Source organism: Onychostoma macrolepis, chromosome 04, assembly GCF_012432095.1.
Source record: "Onychostoma macrolepis isolate SWU-2019 chromosome 04, ASM1243209v1, whole genome shotgun sequence".
Lineage (NCBI taxonomy): Eukaryota > Metazoa > Chordata > Actinopteri > Cypriniformes > Cyprinidae > Onychostoma > Onychostoma macrolepis.
In genome coordinates this window covers 29,176,938-29,197,525 of record NC_081158.1, presented here as the reverse complement: position 1 = coordinate 29,197,525, position 20,588 = coordinate 29,176,938, and the positions used below count along the sequence as shown (strand labels likewise).

General features: G+C 36.7%; 2 protein-coding genes and 1 long non-coding RNA gene across 5 annotated transcripts in view; 1 reads left to right on the top strand and 2 right to left on the bottom strand.

Moving 5' to 3' along the window:
* The first annotated feature begins 483 nt into the window (after nucleotides 1-483).
* LOC131538329 (uncharacterized) lies at nucleotides 484-1,282 on the top strand. The gene is made up of 3 exons (XR_009270539.1): nucleotides 484-651; nucleotides 755-804; nucleotides 1,072-1,282. It is a non-coding gene; the product is annotated as an uncharacterized LOC131538329 (long non-coding RNA).
* Nucleotides 1,283-2,655: 1,373 nt separating this feature from the next.
* LOC131539496 (uncharacterized) lies at nucleotides 2,656-14,514 on the bottom strand. 2 transcript variants are annotated; one of them, XM_058774103.1, is made up of 3 exons: nucleotides 14,496-14,514; nucleotides 11,468-11,524; nucleotides 2,656-8,963 (listed from the first exon to the last, which is right to left on the bottom strand). In XM_058774103.1, the coding sequence occupies exon 3, from the start codon at nucleotides 8,901-8,903 to the stop codon at nucleotides 3,309-3,311; it is 5,595 nt and encodes a 1,864-aa protein (XP_058630086.1). In that variant the 5' UTR covers nucleotides 8,904-8,963; nucleotides 11,468-11,524; nucleotides 14,496-14,514; the 3' UTR covers nucleotides 2,656-3,308. The 2 variants fall into 2 exon arrangements, with proteins under 2 accessions (XP_058630086.1, XP_058630087.1); XM_058774104.1 differs by lacking the exon at nucleotides 11,468-11,524.
* A 1,283-nt stretch (nucleotides 14,515-15,797) lies between these two features.
* ttll12 (tubulin tyrosine ligase-like family, member 12) overlaps nucleotides 15,798-20,588 on the bottom strand; it is a 42,978-nt gene continuing 38,187 nt past the window's right edge. For both annotated transcript variants that reach the window (XM_058773794.1, XM_058773793.1), the window contains exons 11-14: nucleotides 19,937-20,018; nucleotides 19,789-19,857; nucleotides 16,727-16,865; nucleotides 15,798-16,004 (exon numbers count right to left, since the gene is read on the bottom strand). In XM_058773794.1, the coding sequence (XP_058629777.1) occupies nucleotides 15,853-16,004; nucleotides 16,727-16,865; nucleotides 19,789-19,857; nucleotides 19,937-20,018 (442 nt within the window). In that variant the 3' untranslated portion in view covers nucleotides 15,798-15,852. The remainder of the gene's footprint in view (nucleotides 16,005-16,726; nucleotides 16,866-19,788; nucleotides 19,858-19,936; nucleotides 20,019-20,588) is intronic.

Genomic DNA, 20,588 nt, shown 5'->3' with positions numbered 1-20,588 from the left:
AAATAAAGTCCGATGCAGATTCAGCAAAGTAAAGAACCAGATGATTTCTCCAAGCATCCAACAGACACGTGATGCTCAAAAAAAGGCAATCAATGAAGATGTAAGTATGCCAAATAAAGTGACCTTAAAGACCTTCATGGATACTTAATGGATGTCTTTAATGATTTTATTTATTTATTTATTTTAGATTGAGGATTTATCTGTAATCCAAGATATGTATCAAAAGAGACCAAGGTCTGAAGAGGTAAGAGCCACAAATAGAATAATCTTCAGGAATTAAATTAAGAATAGCATTAAAGTATGCTGTTAATAAATAAGTGCTTGTGTTTGTGGATAGGCCGAGTCAGGAGAAGATGATTACAGCATAGGGATCCACTTGGAGAAAATGAGAACAGAATGTTCAAAGAAGACACCAAATATCCGACTTTTACAAAGTGAACATTTGCTTTATTTATTTATTTATTGTCTGTCGATAGTTTGTATTGGAGTTTGAAAGCAGACTGGATGCAAACATTGAAAAAAAATATTCTGAAAAATCTTGACCTGGTGGCACAGAAAGTTATTAATGAGTGCCAGAGAAGAGAAGTTGGGGTGGATATTCATACAGAGCTGGCTGAAGCAAAAAAAAACATGTTGAGTTGGCACACAAAGGTAATGAATTAATGAATCTCTGTTTTTATAGATAGTAAATATACAATTATCATAATTTAGATAAAACAATGTTCATGGACATTTTCTCAATTTGATATTAAAGGTCTCTCAATGGCTGCTGCTGTCCTGTTGCTTCCACTTTTATTCAACGAGGTAGATGCCAGTCCATCCACTTAACATTTAAAAATACAAAACCTGTTTTTCTTTGACTGTGTCGAGGTTCCACTATAACAGAAGCAACAACATAAGTGTTGCTGTGTTGCTGTAAATGTATTCACACACGTCACAAAGTCACAGATTTCTTAGTGGCTAATTTTGGAAACATTCTGTAAATGTTTGGACAAAAAATAATAATCATACATTATATTTTAAATGCTAAATATTGTATACCATATGTAATATTATCCTATTTTTGTTTAGGAACCAAGCATACCCAACCCTGTGCTATGTATAAAGGGACGTGCCTTTGATACAGAGTGTCTAATTGAACTAATGATGGAAGGGGAGAAGATCTGCGAAGTAGATGACAACACCATGGCTCTAGTTGTGCTAATGGCAATACATTTCACCTACCTACATGTAGCATTATATGGTTAGGTTTAGGATTTGGTTTGCATGTGATTATGCATCATTTATTGTTATTATAATAGTAAGTACAAGTAACGTGTAACAAGGACACCTTGGCTTACAATAAAGTGTTACATTTAGGTTTTATTGATTAACTGCTTAATGTTTGGTAATGTTCATGTTCTCGTATGTATTGCTCTTGGTTCATAGACTCTCTTTAATGAAGGAAAGTAAACACTTCTTTAGTCTCTTTACAGCTTTACTTTTATTAACCGTTTTTATTGTCTGCTTATTCAATATGTATGTGTGTGTGTGCGTGTGTCCTATTAAAATGTAGTCTACTGTGATCGTACTATTGTATAGTAATACTATAGCTTGATGTATACCATGGTACTGAAACCCCACCAAATGACTCATTCGAGAGCGAGCAATTTGAACGATTCAGACCACTTCTAACGGGTTAACGTTGAACAAAATCGTAGAAAAGAACTGACTCAAAAGCGTGAATCATTGACAAACCGGATAGTTCTGATGTGAATTCTCTGCTAAACATTTTGGGTGTTCCCTCTCCTTACTCCTTTTGTTTCCCCTTCCTATCTTTTATACACATGTGCATATATGTATAGGCCTATCTCCCCAGGAGTTCAGGATGCATCTAGGAAGAAACTCTTCTTTTAATATGTCCAGAACTTCCTGCCTATATTCCCATTTTATATAACGCATATTCCTGTCTCAAATAATGCACCTACATAATGTATATTCCTATTGGATGAAAGGGGTATACCACCCCTCAATATGTCTACATATACTATTGCATGAGCCAATAAAGTTGAAAATATTTCTCTGGCCGGTTTACTAAATTATGGTCTACTGAAAGCAAATCCGAGGTGTTAAAATAAGTAGCCTACATAAGTGCATTTGGGGTCAGTGCATAATTATGCAGTATTGCACTACAGTGAATAAGGTAGAAACTGACACTGTACCAGACACTTTATCACTTCATTATTATTATTTTTCATATAGTCCAGAATGATATAGCCCCTAAATACTGTATAAATGTAAAAGTGTAAATGTCTCTGGTTACCTGCAATGCTTCAAGAAAAACCACCAGGAAGGAATAAACAGGTCCAGGATAAGTTGTGCTTTCTCTATGAAATGTGAATGAGGTCTAAACATGTTATGAGACAAATTAAAAACACCTGTGAAATTTATTATGGTTTCATTGAACCCTAATTTTTCATTGAAAAGAAGAAAGATGTCTTTTCATACCTCATCATAGTTGAATCATTGAGCACCAAACCAAACTTCGAAACTGCCCTTCAAATGCGTGAGAACGTGTGTGTGTGTGTGTGTGTGTGTGTTTTAATAGACGTTTTTAATGAGAATACCTTAAAAAATGAAATAAATAACAATAAGTGTAAAACATTATTACAATTCAAAATAGCTGTTTTTCTATTGATCTTTTTTGTATTTCTGTTACACCACTATAAAACCACATTTTCTGCATCATTTTTCGACACCAATCTGTACCGTAAATTTAAAAAAAAAAAAAATTAATTATTAAGTGTAATAATCTTACACATTATAATTGTATGATAAAGTGATTAAAGTATGAGTGACTTGAACTTGTGGTGCACGTTTTAAGACATGAAAGTTTCTGCAGCATAACCAAAGAAGCTTGAAACAAACAGAACAAGTTATTTACAAAATGTATTAAGTGACGGCCTCACCAGTAAACTTTCCAGTCATGTATTTGTAAATACAATATAAAAAAAAGTTAATGCAACAACATTCAGAAGTATAGTAAAAAAAAAAATATTAAAACTATACTTACAAAATAACATTCCAAAATGACTGCAATCAAAGACATGATTCAGTCACATACAGTGTAGCGTATTACAAACAATAAAGCTCTAGAAAAATAAACTTTATTTAGCTCTCAATAATAATAATAATAATAAATCATTCAACATTCATCATGTTTTCACTCATCAACAGAAAGCTGTCATTACACATTACAGCTACGGCTAATATGTGTAAACATATTTAAGTAAACATAACAAAAACAGTAATTAAGCAACTTCGACAGGTTAGCTGCTTAGTGTTTTCCTAAGCTTTTGATGAAAAAATGGTTTTCTAAAGTGACTTCTCTCTCTGTCACTACTAGATAATAGCTTGGCTCTGTGAGTCAAATGGCTTTTTAATGCACTCATATTTGACTTTAAGAGGTCCTGAGGTTTCTGTGGTTTTTTCTTCTGTGGTGATCCCTCCTGTATTGACCTGGGAGAACGAGTCTTCTTTGTTTTAGGTATAAAGGTGCTACTCCACTGGTTGAGAACTTTTTGTTTAGCAGAAAGCTCATCGGTATAGTCTTTGCAATCAGAGACAGTTAAGGTAGCAGGAGCTGAATAACGCCGTTCTGGGGCATAGTACTGTTTTTCTGTTTTGGACCCATATAAGTCAAATCTCACTTTCTTTGGCTCAGTTCTTTTTATTTTATTCACGGACAGAATGCTATGCAGCTCTGGCTTCATTTCTGATCCCTGGGATGGTGTGTCATCTGACTGACCAGACACTTTCTCTAGGTTTTCTCTATGGTTTGAGATTTTGTTAGGATTATCTCGTCTTTGTTGCCCGTGTTCTTTGAATTTTTTCACCTTACTGCAGTTCTGACTCTCACCACTACGGCGTTTATTTGCAGACATGCCAAGTAGTTTTTTCTTTTGTGGCCGGTTCATTTTAACCACAATATCTGGAGCGAAAAGCACAGAATCATCAGAACCAGTACTAGTGCTACCAGATTTTAGCTTATGCTTGGAAAATGCCGTTTTCTTTGGTTTTCTGCATTGCGTGATAGATTGGAGCTTGGGTACTCTAATTTTCTCCGTTTTTTCATTTTTCTGCTTATTTGGTTGAATCTTGGTTAGCTCCCTCTCAGCTGACCCCTGAATTTCAGACACCGTCTTAGTCACTGATATTACCATACTGTCACTTTTTGGCAGTCCTTTATCTGCAATGCAGTCCTCTGCTGAAGCAACAGTTGGCTCCTTGACTTCTAGTTTAAGACATTGTGGGCAACGATTTTGTCCCAGTTCTGATTCTCCCGTACAGTCACTATTTTGCCCTATCTGTCCTTCATCTGCAATGCATGTCTTTGGTAAAACAAAGTTTGACTCCTTGACTTTTAGTTCAAAAGATGGAGAACTATGATTTTGTCCCATTTCTGATTTTGCCATACTGTTTCTTTTTGGGCTTCTCAGCCCTTCATTCGCAATGCATTCTTCTGGAGAAGAAATTTGTGGCATCTCGACTTGTAGTTTAATAGATGGCAGATTGCAATTTTGTCTCAGTTCTGACTGTATCATACTGTCACTTCTTTGTCCTTGTCCTGCAATGCATTCCTTTATGGAAGCAACAGTTGGCTCCTTGATTTCTAGTTTAAGAGATGGTTGACTACGGTTTTCTACCAGTTCTGATTTTATCATACAGTCACTATTTTGCCCTATCTGTCCTTCATCTGCAATGCATGTCTTTGGTAAAACAAAGTTTGACTCCTTGACTTTCAGTTCAAAAGCTGGAGAACTATGATTTTGTCCCATTTCTGATTTTGCCATACTGTTTCTTTTTGGGCTTCTCAGTCCTTTATCCGCAATGCATTCTTCTGGAGAAGAAATTTGTGGCATCTCGACTTGTAGTTTAATAGATGGCAGATTGCAATTTTGTCTCAGTTCTGACTGTATCATACTGTCACTTTGTCCTTGTCCTGCAATGCATTCCTTTGTTGAAGCAACAGTTGGCTCCTTGATTTCTAGTTTAAGAGATGGTCGACTACGGTTTTCTAGCAGTTCTGATTTTACAATAAAGTCTCTTTTTTGTCCGGTCAGTCCTTTTTCTGCAATGCATGTCTCTGGTAGAGCAACATTTGGCTTCTTGTCTTTTAGTTCAACAGATGGCGGACTACAATTGTGTCCCAGTTCTGATTTTAACAAAAAGGCACTCTTTTGTCCTGCCAGTCCTTCATACGCAATGCATTCATCATTTGATGCAACAGTTGACTCTTTGACTTCTGTTTGAAGAGATGGTGGAATACAATTTTCTTCCAGTTTTGATTTTACCAGACAATCACTTTTTTGTCCTTTCAGTCCTTCATACACAATGCATTCCTTTGTTGAAGCCAAATTTGGCTCATTGACTTCCAACTTAAGACATGGCAGACTATAATTTTCAGCAGCAGAGCCCGGAAGTTTGGCCTCATATGGCTCATCTTCTAGCTCAAAAAGTGGTGCCTGTTCCCAACACTCTTGGCAAAAAAGATCAGCATCACTGTCTGTCTTTGTCATATTGGTGGAACTTGATTTTGCAATTTCTGTACCACAGCGAGAGCAAGTATTTGCTTTGTTGTACTTGTGGTTAGGCTGACTGTGTGCATCAAAGCACGCTACAAGATCTGGGCGCTCAAAGTTGGATTGAGATTTGGTTTTGATGTTACATTCAGGTTCCTTTTCAAACTGTTGGAAAAATGTTTTAGCATCTTCTGATGATAGCACCGTGATTCCCATAAACAAGGAATCATTGCTTGAATTTTCATCAGCAGAAACATCTTCCACCGCACATATGTCTGAGGAGTTACTAGGAGTGTCCATATTGCCTGGATTCTCATTAGCAGAGATGTCTTCCACCTGCCAGATGTTTGAGGAATTAAGAAGAACCTCCCTATTTCCAGAATTTTCTTCATCAGAAATATCCTCTACCAGCCTGATATTGTCTGAGGTGTCATTAAGAGCCTCCTTACTGCCTGTATTTTCATCATCAGAAATATCTTCTACCAGCCAGGCTTCTGAGGAGTTATTCAGAGCTTCTTTACTGACTGGATTTTCATCATCGGAAATATCTTCTACCAGCCAGGCTTCTGAGGAGTTATTCAGAGCTTCTTTACTGATTGGATTTTCATCATCGGAAATATCTTCCAGCTGCCATGTATCCATGGAGGTACAATGAGTCTCGGTAGAGAAAGACACCTCAGAGTTTTTTACACCTTCTGAAACACTGTCTTCAGGGCTCAGAGACGGTGAATCTGATGCATTATCACGTGTTTGCTCGTGATCTTGTCTGAATACTTCTTTTGCATTGCCAAAGTCTGCAAGTTTCTCTGTAGACCTTTCAGCTAAAGGTGAGATGTCTGAGGGTTCTGTATTAAAATTTTGGTTTTGATTGATGTCCTCTTGCTTCTTGAATGTCTCTTTCTCACTTTCTTTTCTGAGCACTACATTTGAATGCCCATTGTTTTCCGCAGTCACTTCCTCACTGTCATTTCCTGCCTTTTGTAAGCAAAGATCTGTTGGACTGCACATGTGTTGATTCACACTTTTCTCTTTGGATGAAACCTCAGGCACGTCTGTGAGGGAATTCACACCTAAACTAGCTGAAGCGACAACAGTGTGATCTGAAAAAGTCTGTGATGTTGCCTTGAACACAGTTGCATCATCCACCAGTGGCTCTGAAATCACCTTTTCAATATCAGCTGGCTGTCCATCAACATTTAACCAAGAAGACCTGAACTCCTCTGACGATGAATACATCTCATTTTTGAGAATGTCGCAATGAGCTAGCTTCTTCAGGTTTTCAGTTTCAATGCTGTTAAATACCACAGAACTGTAGTCCTTTGCATATATTATGGATAAGTGCAGTAACTCTCCAAATGATTTCAAAGGCTCCAACATATTGGAAGCTTTCCCATTCCAGTAGAGTTTCAAGATCCTTTCTAAAACGCTCTCAGAATTCTCAGGATATCCGGCCGATAACTCTGTCTTCTCTAAAGACTTTGCTAAGTCCATCAGTTTCTCCAGTGTGTGCTCAATCACTGGCACACTGGACAAGTCAAAAGAAGGATCACTTGAATCACAGTCACTTTGCTGCACATCATTTTGACATTCAACTGGGCTAGCAGCAGAGCATGCATCGGGGTCTGCGATGTTGCTTTCAGTCGCGTTTTCAAGGCTTTTGTTGTTCTGTTGAGCCAATTGTGAGGAGGATTCAGACAGCTTGTCATTTTCAGTTGTTTGGTCATTAGACTCTTCAGCAAGTGACCAAACGCAATCAATCTTTAATGGTGGACTTTCAGCTTTTTTTGGGCTGGTATCAGCCGTCGGTGCAGCGTTTGAGATCTGCTGGGAAATGGGTGGAACGATGGCTATGGCCTTGTGACTTTGCTGAGCAGCTTTCTGAAGTGCAAAGACCATTTCAAGACAGTCTGCTGGGTCCATACTGTACTGTATGTTGTGTTGGCTCGTTCCTTTACGTCCATTCTCATCGCTACTTGTCTGATGGGTACCAGTTTGAGCAGATTTCACCCCAAAATCACTTTTGTCTTTGGACGCTATTGTTACTTTGTTCCAACAGTCTCTCTGAATCACAGCATACTTTATTCTTTTGCTGGGCGGCTCAACTGTACACTGTGCTCTTGGTTCAGAAAAAGGTTCCTTTGAGTGATTGTCAGTCCTTTTGGTTGCACAAACCTCTGACTGGTGTGGACGAGTGTTCTGATGTGCAGTTCTTTCATTTGATCGTTCATTATCATTTGAACACAGTAATCTATATATTATTGAGTCAGCATAAGAAGACAAGTTAAAATCCGTTTTAGAGTGGGGCTGAAGCTGGGGTTTACTGGTCTGTGTCGTTTGAAAGGTCTGATTAACATTACATGTCCCATTGTTTGTGCCCTGAGACTGATGTCCAGCATTTTGATTATTCTGAGGCTGGGTCGCTGATACGTCCGGACCAGCGTTTGACCCAAGTTCCGACCAGTTATGGTCAACAGGACTTTGGTTTAAATTATTGGATGGCAATGAAACATTGCTCTGTGCTCCAGAAGGTGGTGTTGTAGAGTTGCATGAGGTACGATTGGCCTCAGTTCTGCTCTGAGCTTGATTCTTAGGAATTTTTTGGGAGGCCTGAGAAGAGGATTGTGTGTGGCGTCTGCGTTTTTGGCCTGAATATTGTCTAGAGTACTCTTGTTGTTGTTGTTGATGGTGACGATGAGCTGCCATTCTAGGAGCTTGAAATTGTTGCTGATTGTTCATGGAACAAGAGCTGCCATTGTTGGAAATGTGGGAACTCCAACCCCTGCTGTCACCCACAGAGCTGCCATGGTCTGACTGTGGAGACCAATATATTGGAGCTTGACTATAGCCTGTGTTTCTGTAGTTCTGTGGGGAGGAATCATGCCATTGCACGAATTGGGCATGATACCTATATGCGTTGGGGTTGTCAGATGGGTATTGCTGCTGTATGTGGGCGGTTGCAAATGGGTGCTGGGGATGGATCTGGTTTGCCCGTTTCAACCAGTCATATCCATTTGAGTTTTGTTGAAAAGTAGAAGAGTCCGCACTGCCTGAGCAAGCGTTCCACTGATTTGCAGCCTCTTGTTGTCCATTGGAATATCTTGTCTGTAATGTGGTTTGTCGTTGTGGGGTGAGCTGTACCTGGAACCCACTGGGTTGATCATTCCTGACGGCATGGTAATTAGGTGGGAATTGTGCTTGGTACTGAGGTGGAGACCGTTCTTGGTACTGAGGTGGAGACCGTTCTTGGTACTGAGGTGGAAGTCGTTCTTGGTATTGTGGAGGAGACCGATCTTGGTACCTTTGTGAAGGACGCTGATTTGAACTCCATGTGTACCCCTGCATGGTAAAGGCTCCTCAGTGGCTGCTGCTGTTGCTCTTATGCAGAGTTATTCAACAAGAGTTCTAAAAAAACAAAAACAAAAATCATATGAGGTCATATAACACTCGAAAATCTAAGAAAGAATATTGGAAGTTGAATCAAGTCACATTTAATTCTATATTACTTTATACAATACAGATAGTGTCAAAACAGCTTCACAAGAAAATAGCAGAATCAATTACTGAAACTTAACTGAGGATGAAGTGTCCTAGTGTAATATGCAGAGATGGATATGAATAAGGATGTCATTATTTTTGCATAATGATGACATTATGGTATATCCAAAATTCCAGTGTTCATTGTTCATTTCCATACTCGTATTTTCCTTTATTAATATTACTGATTTATTAATGTACTTTGTTCACTTTTGTTTTCAATATTCAACATTTATATATTAAATTATATAGATCATTTATGTTTACCTTTTGTTCACAATGTTTTTACTTAATCTAATCCTCTTTAATAGTTCATTCAACTAATACTTTTGGGTTATTACATGAATTTATTAGTGTTAACTTTGAATTTATTAGATGTTATATATTATATCTAATTCATAGGTTTTTGTATCATGTTTTCTTATTCGATATTCTCCCCGAATGCGTCAAAACCACAACAATCTATCAGATGCAGCACTGATAGGTCACGCTGACCCAGTCACAAGATGCATGACGATGCATGACCCTTATATTATCTGATTAGAACAAGGGTATAAACAGTGTTTAGTTATCATGAGTGCTACACTTTCTGCTCTGTATCAAGGGGTCTTTTTGTCCATTGCTTTGGTGCCAAGATACTATACGCAGATCTTATTTTACTCATTTTTTTCTTGCATTTAATCTTATTGGTAATAAAATGGCGATTACAATTAACCATCTCTCCACTGTCAATAATTATCTTTGATTTATTAAAAATTTGATTTCTTCTTCATCTGACTGGATCTCAACGCATCACACTAAATTACACATTTCACTTTTTAGTCAATGTATATATCTCAGGAGATGTTTATTTAATGAAATGTTAAAATGAATGTTCACGTCACTCCTCTTTGAACTTCATGACATATATATCACATTTAAAAGTGCTCTGCTGTTTTTTTAATGTCCTGGCTAATCTTAAAAATATCACTAAAATAAATGTCACTAAATATCACTTCAAATAAAGGACAGCCTTAGACTCATAAACAGCAATATGTTTAATAGTACAAAACAAAAATATTTAGTATAGTATATAAGTAGTTACTTTGTGCACCTTTACATCCGAACTAGGCTAATTAAGGTACACACAGCTGGTGCAATCAACCACCCTCAAACACTGACAGCTGTTGTTCACAGTTCATAGGATCCCTGTATTCTGATTTACTTTGAGCTGTGACCAATCTTGACCTTAAAAGCTGTCTAACTATAGTTCAGTGTTCATTTTTAGTGCAATATGAGGCTTCTGTACTTACGTCATGTGGAACTGAAAGCACATAAAAGAAACCCTTTTATGATATAAGCAGAGACTACAAACATCCTTATCTCAGCTGCATTTTAGCAATTATTGCAAAACAACCTGTTTTAACCTGTATTCCTTCATTTATTTGAATTAATAATTTTTTTAAATTACTACCAAGCATATGGTGACAGTAACACCAAAGTAGCCTATTAAAAGTTAATGAATAAGTAGCACCAATATTTTAGGGGAATTATAACGAATTATGTTTGAATACATTTTAAAATGTAATTTATTTATTCCTGTGATGGTAAAGCAGGGTTTTTAGCAGCCATTACTCCTTTCTTGAGTAGCCTACATAACATGATGTGTCCAAAATAACATGGTATTGTCTTTACCTGCAGTACAAAATTCACTTTAATAACGAACAAAATGTTTTCATCGCTTACTGATGTATTTGCAGGTTTGGTTTCAACAAACTGTAGGTGGTGCTCTTTACTTTCTCTGTGTTAAAAATATCCTATTCTACTCCTAAACAATTCGGAGCGTGAATGAGTTGAACTGAATTATCAGATTGATTTGTTTGTTCTAAACAGCAGATTAAAAATACGGAACACAAGAGACGGTTACAACACTGTCATATTTCTCAGCTCATTTAATTCATAAGTAATAATTCAATTTAACTGAGGTTCATTAACTCACGCGATGAACAACGCTGCCCACAGGGGCGCCGCTGGGTTTTCTGAGCCCCCTCAAATCGCTCCCCATCAAGAAAACTGCGTTCCGAACGCCCCTGGCAGTTTGCATCTAATAAACACATAACCTACTACTTTGAATTAACTTGTCACTATAGAATAAATTACTGGTGATTAAAGTATGCCCTAGTAGCGAACATAAAACAGTTAAAACGTCTTTTTGCAACTTGGAAAAATGCATGAACGACGATGCAAGAGATTTGTGCAGCGCACTAAAAACAACACATAGGCTACTATGAATCGTTTAAAAGATAAGAAACAATTCCGCTTTTGAGCATCCTCTCTAAGTCACAGCTAAGTTTTAATATTCTTAACTCCGTAGAGTTCAGCAGGCTACTCACAATTCACAATGCATCTCCGCATCGACTCCGTGTCCACTTTAGCTCTCCAAACTTCTCCTGTTCAAAACAAAGATTTAATCCGCATGAGAATCCCGGGAACTCTCGGTTTTGACGCATTAAAAGTTTACGCATTAAAACACGCATCCATTACTGCCATCAGAGTTTAAGGAGCGCGGATGAGACTCTAAAGCTGCAATACACGCATATGCTGTGAAATGCCAGGGCATGACAAAAGAAGGGGGCTGTCTTAAGACACATCCTCCGCCCACCGCTTATCACCTACCACAGAGTAATGTAAATATCCACATGTAAGGTATTATGTTTCTTCTGGTTTTAAATTATGTTATCTGCTCTCAATATTGTTAATAAAGCAAACATACACCCTGGGGAGAGAGAGCGATCAATATTCATTCACTTGCAGTTATTTTAATGCATGTTTGCTTGCCCTATAAGATATAACATATTATTACATTTTGTTTTGATTCTGCGTTTTGACACTAATAATTACAAGCAATATAAACATAATAGCCTATGCATTGTTATAGAACTGTTTTCCAAAGAAAAAAAACCTGTTAACTCTGTTAATAACTTCCAGATGCCAAAATGTCAGAGTTTATTGATCTAGACACCGAGCTGAGATGCCTGCAGAACATCTACCAATCACACTTGCAACTCACACTTTTACCTAGTACCTCTGTTTTCGTCTTGGAATCTCCCGAATACTCCCACCAGTTATTTCATTAATTTCCTGGCTTTTTAATGGTGGCATACATCCAGTCAGTTGATATTTTTCATGCAATAGAGAGACTGGTAAACACTGAGTGAACTTGCGTAACCTTACAAAAGCTCTAAATGTTATATACCACCACCACAAAAGTATTGTTGTTTTGAGAGAATTTAGCTTGCAAAAATGTATTTTTGTATGCTCAGAATGATTGTCAGCCATTTAGTTAGAGCTGTACAGCTGTCTGTATGCTTGCTTATTTCCTCTTGCTTCCTTTTTGCAAAAAAAAAAAAAAAAAACAACAGAAAATTGTTCTGCGAGGCATTGAAGCGCAGGGCTGTGAAACCCACAACATCCTGCATAGGTGGAATAAGCGTTCATTGACATCATCACAGCCCAAACACCATCTAGCCTGACGATACCAACCCCTGACAACATAAACTGCAATGGTCGCATAATCTAAAGTTGGACACCAATGCTGTTCTTATTGTTGTTGCCATAGCAAAATGCATCACAAAGGATCCCAATATCCTCAGTGAACAGCACAATCGCCTATAAGCATTTTAGAAGTTTTCTGAACAATTCCTATAACTCTCAGCCTCATAATGAATCATATGTTCCATATCATGCGAGCCAACATGAACCTTTAGGCAAGCATGATGACGCTGTTCAGGGGGTGACAGGAAACTACTGAGCTAGTTTTAATTTGAGTAAGATACAGCAAGGGCTTTGTTTCCATCAAATTCTCCTTCAGGCAAATCCACGACACAAAGACAGGTTTTGTTTCTATTACACATTGATAATGCATAAATCAGCTGGTTTATATAATGCAATGACAATAAACTAATAATGAAACAATTAATGCTGCATAAAGTGCATTTTCATGTCCACATCATATGTTAACAATTTAGATAAAATTCACAATTTATTAAAGAGATCAGCATACTGAAACCATCTATAGTGTGATTTTGATGTATTTGGCTCATACTAAAGTTTTTATAATGCAACACTCTGCATTATATAGTATATGGTTTTCAGTTTAAGATCTACAGAATGTAATAGGCCTACTTGGAAACAATGTCCTACTGAAGTCTACTGTCACTGTTTAGCGTATAATTTACTGCTTTCTCATGGGCACTATGCACAAATGATCTAAATTCAGATTTCCTGACGAGCTCTTGTGATTTATTTTGAAACCAGAGCTTAGTTCCTCTTAGACATGAATGCAATACATCTCTTATACTCACTCTTTTTCCGAAAAATCTCTAAAGACAAGAATATCCAGATAATTTCAGAGTTAATTCATCCAGTCGAGATGCCATCTAACAATCACACTTGCAACTCACACTTTTATACAGTTCTTGGCCATAGATCTCATTCCAGGTGCTCCTCCTCCTTTTTGGAATCTCTCCAATATACTCCCACAGTTATTTCATTAACCTTCTAGATTGTTTTTAATTGTGACATTCAATCAAATTAAGGTGTAATATCTCCTTGCAAAAAGTAAAAAGTGAAATCTACTAACCTCACAAAGTCCTAGAATTGCTTACAGTATTTCTAAAATGTTGCGCATGAGCAATAATTAAAACTTTTGTTTGCGCTTCAGAAGCGCCTGGAGGATATCACTCTAGAAATGTTTTGGTGAGTTACAATACTTGCATGGCAAAAAATATATGCCTACTTAAGTAGTGAAATTACCCTATTTCAGATTCACCAAATTGATGCATTTGCAGCAGACAATTATACATTTCCTTTACAACTATTAATAATATATGTAGTTAATAATAGTTTAAAAGAAATGTAAATTTTTAAAGGAAAGTTTACAAAAAATGTGATGTGCATTTTATAGAATTTTCAAATGCATTTTTTAAGCTCCAAATGGCAGCGCCTTTGTTATTCTGTCTATGCTTGCAGGCATGTCCTATGGGTGTGAATGGGGGGTTGGGAACGACATTCTTTAGCGATCTGGTGGTTATTGCTTAAACCATCTCAAGCGACAACGAGGGGGCAATTCGCATCAGTATTGGCGTCATTTTGCCTGCCAATTGCTCTTTAATATGTTTATGACTTGCAGGATCTGCGTTATTTATCACCACATTGACGGGTATTTTACACGATGCACAGATCTGCTCGTGATTAGTCGCATTCGCGATTGAACTGCAAACATCAAAAACATGCCTCTAGATGTAGGCCAAATGTGCTGTTTCTACACTTAAGACTTTAGCTCTGTTTTGCTTTACTTGAGAAATGTTTACTTTAACCCCCATAAAACAGCAAGCGTAAAACAGTCGCAAATCTAGTTACCTGCTTAATTTGACGTCTGGATCCGATTCGACTAGGAATCATTCATGATTCGATTCTTTTTTTAACGAATGCTGTTAGATTCCTCTCCTCCTGAAATTTCCAATGCTGTTATACTTTTTCCATATTCATTTATACATTATTATTCATTATGAGTTATTCTTTGTTTTTGTTTTTTACTCTTAATCATTCATATTAATGTCTGATGTTACTTACATATTCGTTGTAACTCATTGATTCTTTATGGATATTTGATATTCAGATAATTTTATATTCATATTCCACACACATAATACATTTTTTGTTATATAGAAAAGGTACATTTTGTTATGGTTGAATTGGTGATTTTTTTTTGTAAGAATGTTTTGGGAAGATGTTGGAAATCTTTTCAAAACATTTTCTGTGTGGAGATTGTTCTCTGAATTTGTCTTTCACCATACTAGATGGCATTTGCAAGGTGATATTTGAGGATTATATATTGCTACTTTCATCTGACTTTACTTATTGTATTTCATGGGTTGTGCCTTCCTGACCTAGTCCTGACCCTGACCCAGTGGAAAAATGTATGGCAAGATTTAGACACAATGGATAAGTTCGCTTGCCGTTCATTTAACAGACATAAACGTCTGGTGATGTTTGATGCAAGTCCTGCCTATATATAACTGGCTTCTGAGCTCCCTCCACTCTTCTCGCTTTCAGCACATGCTGCAAAGGTCTCTTTATGAGGATTATTATACTCAGATTACTTATTTAGATGACTTTATCTCTTAGAGTGCTACAAATTTGACAATAGTACTGTTATCATATCATTTCCTATGTTGTTATCTTCTGTAATTGTTATGAGCCTGGATCTCATCGCATCAGCCACTAAAATAAAAAAGTAAAATTCACACATCCTTCTTTAAAATACTTAAAATAAAATGATTAATCAAAATCAATGTGAATATAGACATGAGTGTAATCTACTATTATGATCGTGTGTTTCCTGTGTGTAAGGAGGCCTGCAGGAGAGTGTAATGTGTGTAATCAAGTTATTGCACTATTATGATCATATGTTTCCTGTGTGTATGGAGGACTGCAGGAGAGTAAAATGTGTACAGTGTATGGGGGTACAAGGACTGTGTGTGTAATGTGTTGAACATGCCTTGAGGAAAAACTGTATAAAAGAGTGTGCAGACACAGACTCGGCTTCATTGTCTCTGATAATAAAGTATAACTGAGAGGGAGTTCTCACTCAGAGCGGCAGAAGCCACAACACTTATCAACAGCTGATTAGAAAAAAAATGACAAAAACTGTTAAAGGGGCGTTAGTCATCTTTATTTATAGTAAACATGGAGACAGTCATTTAGCGGAAGGTGGTCATAAAATCTGAGTGACAGGACACGGTTCTGTCTGATCCAGGAACAGTGTTTGGAACATGTGGTCGTAAAACTTGGGATGATAACGACAGGCCCGCTCACAGTCTGGGCTAAAATTCACCTCCAGTATCTGAGGCTGCATCACACGTTCTCCTGAAGAAAAAAAAAAAAGAAAAAGGATGGAACTATGTGATTTATGCAGTTTAACTGATGTTATTCCTTGTGTTTTTAAAAGGTTTGTTATGCAAGTCTGTTTCTGCCACCGAATAAGAAAATAAAAAAGGTAATTGTGAATTTTTCTCACAATTTTGAGAGATGAAATTCGGAGAAAAAAAGTTAAAATTGCAAGATATCAAGATATGAAACTCAGAATTCAAACTTTTTTCAGCCCAGAATTCTAAGCTTACATCTCACAATTATTTGTTGTTGTTGTTTATTCCACGGAATAAAAAAATTAAAAAGTTAACTGCCACTGTTTGTCTCACAATTCTAACTTTTTGTTCATGGTAGAAACGAGCTTTCATGGTATGTTCCACGTCTTATCCCATGACATGTCCTCGCTCTGAATGTTTTCATTTTGGTCTGGGTCACCATGTTTTGTTTATGCCCATTATGTTACCTCTACACAGCAAGGGTGATTGAAGAAGAGAGAGAAACATTTAATTTTCTCATTCACTTTATCACCTTAATTTTTTTTTATTAAAATCACACTGTCAATTTATTGTCTGCTGATTCCACATGACATGCGAACGAATAACACCCTTTTACCAAATGGCTTGTTTGTTAAACTTCTCTCCTGAACAAAAATCAAAGTTAAAGGTATTCTAATCTGAATTCATTAGAGAGAGTGTGACTTGACCAACTAGGGTATATACCTTCTGTCATCTGGTCCCATTTAAGCATGAGGTCAATGGCGTATATGGCTCTGGAGGAGGGGTACGCACAGACCCCATATGGAGCAGGGCGGCAGGAAGCTGCTTGGAAGAGCTCTGAAAATGCTTTAAAGATATTTGCCTGCAACACACAACATTTAAAAGTGACAACTTTTGAGGTCTGGGATATGTGTTTGAGCAAATGGATACTTTCACATACTGGACACTATGGATACTAATGGGTACCATTACGGTGACACCCGACAGGATCATTGGTGTACTGTACATGGTGAGATTTAGTTTTGCTTTGTTTAATCTTTAATATGTAAATAAAATTATTAGGGTTATTACAAGATTAAAATATAAAATAATGTTTTTGTTTTATATATATATATATATATATATATATATATATATACACATACATATATATACACACACACACACACATACATATACACACACACACACACATATATTACAGTTCTTCCTTGGCCGCTTTGGTACATTTATCTCAAAGCAATTTATACCAACAGCACAACACAACGGATTACCTGCAAAAATCTGTAACTTGCTCAAAATCCTAAAATCATCTCTCAAAAGAAAGTGTTTTATCAATGAATATATCAGTGCCATCAATGACACAGTATAGTCATTGGCCTCTTCTGCTTCTTCCACTTTTTTTTCTCTTTACCCTTCCACCACACATCCTTCTCTTTTTTTTTGTCCTGGCTGTTGACTCTGTTTGTTTTCTCATTGCTCTTTCATTATCAGAAATTGTAACACTGTGTTGTTCTCGGTCTATATATGTTTGGCAAATTAAGCTTCATGAGATGAACCAGTTCTTTATAATAACTTGGAGGTGCATCTTTGGTTGATCTAATGCTTTACATTTCCTTTCATTAGTGAAACTCAAGAGTCACCTGCGCAAGTCATCAATTCAGGACATATTTGCAAATAGAGTCTGGTGAAAATGAATAGAAAACATGCTTGACAGCTAGTTCAACCATTTTGCATTTAATGACTTATGCAAGGAACCGAAACCAGAATAATATATTTTGATAAACATGACAAAAGCAATTGACAATGTAGTAAACAGTAGATATTGGTGCATAAACTGCTTTTATGATGTGCACAAGTGACTGGATGATGTGGATGTTCAACAAGCAGTTTTGATGAGCTGAGAAATGTCTAAAAAAAACTAACATTGCCATTCAAATATTATTTTTATATAACATTTGAAATATTTGAAATGTTAGATATTTGTAATTTTTTGTAGTGAAGGAAATTTCATATTCAAATTAATCATAAAATCAGTTGATCATAAATGATGACTAACATTTCCTTTTTTTCTGCAGGCCTAAACTTATGTTTTAAAGAGCAGAAATGTTCTAACCTTTAGTAGTGTTGCAATAATGAAACACGGACAAAGGTGAGACGGCTACACATCTGTCTAACAATAGTAATCTCATGATTTGGGAAACGAGCTGATTTGCCATATAAGTGAACCAATCATATTAGAGGAGAATGATGTAATGTGACACGATGTTACCTTTGCTATGTACTTTTCCTACATAAACTGCTATATCCTTGTTGCTTGGGGGTTTCTCTGTGATTGGTATGAGGACCTCCCAGCCGTGATTAAGGCATATTCAAGGGCATTGTTTGGAGTCTGGTTAGTGCTGCGCAGCAGGTATAGTGGAACACTAGAGATCTTAGTCCCTTAGTCCAAAACTGCCATGTGTATGTCTCATAGGGCTGTGCGATATAACAAACGCGATGATCATGCGCATCTCATCAGTAAAGCCGGTTCCGTGATTAGTCGGAAATCTCCATCACCTGCTTTCAGATGGAGCGGCATTTAATACACAGAGCCGTAGTTCACTGACAAGCTATGCAATATCACGTTCATAATCACCTTCGAAGCTCACACAGCTACATTACACACTAACAAAAGTTAAAAAGGTGAAATCGTATTTTATGACCCCTTTAATAAAGCTAAACCATTCTTCAATGGTGATGCATTTAAACCTCTCTTAAAAAAAGACTTCTGTCAAGCCCTAATCAGTCCAGACTGACTCTGACCCTGACTCAGCACTGTTAAAGGATTTCTGAAACTTCTGACCACATCTCACAATCTAAGAGGTAAGGGCAAATATATTTATTTGGAAATGGTTTTTGGATAGTAGAGATGTGAATTAGAGTATTTTTGGGTTTCCAAATGGTCTATAAATTAAACACGTTTCAAACCCACAAGACTTTTGTTCATCTTCAGAACACAAATAAATGTATTTTTGATGAAATCCGAGAGTTTTCTGACCCCGGGCCTTGAATGTGTCAGTTGCAATGCTGTCTATGCATGGTCAGAAAGCTCTCAGATTTCATCAAAAATACCTTTATTTGTGTTCCGAAGATAAATAGTCTTACAGGTTTGGAACGACAAGAGGGTGAGTAATTAATGACAGAATTTTCATTTTTGGGTGAGCTATCCCTTTAAGTCAGGTGGGTAGAGAAATGTCTACCACACAGTAACAGTTTACAATATTTTGAAATATTACTACAATTTTAAATAACTATTTTCTATTTTATTATATTTAATGATGTCATTTATTCCTGTAATGGTAAAGCTAAATCTTCAGCAGCCATTACTCTAGTCTTCAGTGTCACATGATTCTTCACAAATCACTCATATGATGATTTGGAGCTCAATAAATATTATTATTATTATCAATATTGAAAACAGGTGTGCTTAATATTTTTGTGGAAACAATGATACATTTTTCTGTTATGTTTAATTTATTGCATCCTTGCTGAATAAAAGTATTAACTATTTCCCAAAAAAACCCGGAATGGCTAAATGCATTGAGTTTTACTGTGAAAATAAACTAAAGAATAAAGACGTGAAACCTGAGGTGAGAAGCCTTTTGGAAATCTGTGCATGAATACTGATGCTATACACAGCTGAATACTTCTTGGAAAAGAGGTGAACTTAACTTCAGAACATAACCACTGTATGCTGTGTGGTGTAGATGGATAGATTGAAGCTGAAGTGCATAAAGCCATACCTCAATCTGTTTCCATGGATACTGTGGATACTGACTCTCAAACATGGGGATAAATTCATCATAGTGAATCTGACGGGAAACAAAACCATCAGTCATCTGAGATTAACTCCACAGAGCCAAGCATACAGTCAAAGCAGAGATTTAGTACCTGTTTGAGCTGCACATCAGCGGCGTAGTTCATCACAGTGTAGTGCTTCTGATAGTCATCAAAGTGATCCAGCGAGAAAGGTCTGGAAAGAAAGACAAGCATCTTAATGCAGTTATATATGCAGATATGGTGTTAGATGCTTGATGTAAATGTACTTACAATGTAACTAAGTTATGGAACAGCCTGCAATTACAGTTTGTAATTATGTAGGCTAGATGTAATAGGAAGCTACTGTTACACAGCTACTAGTACACTTAAGTACAATCTTGATACACTTTATTTTAAGTAGCTTATGCCTGTGTAATATTCTGTAATTATAAAGGTATTACATGTATTTAAGCTGTGTACTGGTGGGTTAAATCAAACTAAGGTGCAGCTGGATAAGGTGTACAGTATAGCTACACATGAAGTACACTTAAGTACAATCTTGATACACTTTATTTTAAGTAGCTTATGTCTGTGTACTTACATTTATAATTACGTTGTATAAAGTCTGCAACATATGTAACAATCTTTTGGTTACATAAGTAGCTGTGTAACAAACTCGGTCTGTTACATATGTGTAACAGTAGCTGCCTATTACACCTGCATAATTACAAACTGTAATTACAGGCTGTTCCATAACTTAGTTACATAAGTACATTGTTTCATG

Excerpts from the sequence above, each read along its gene's own strand:
- LOC131539496 (XM_058774103.1), bottom strand. The coding sequence starts at position 8,903 with ATGCAGGGGTACACATGGAGTTCAAATCAGCGTCCTTCACAAAGGTAC.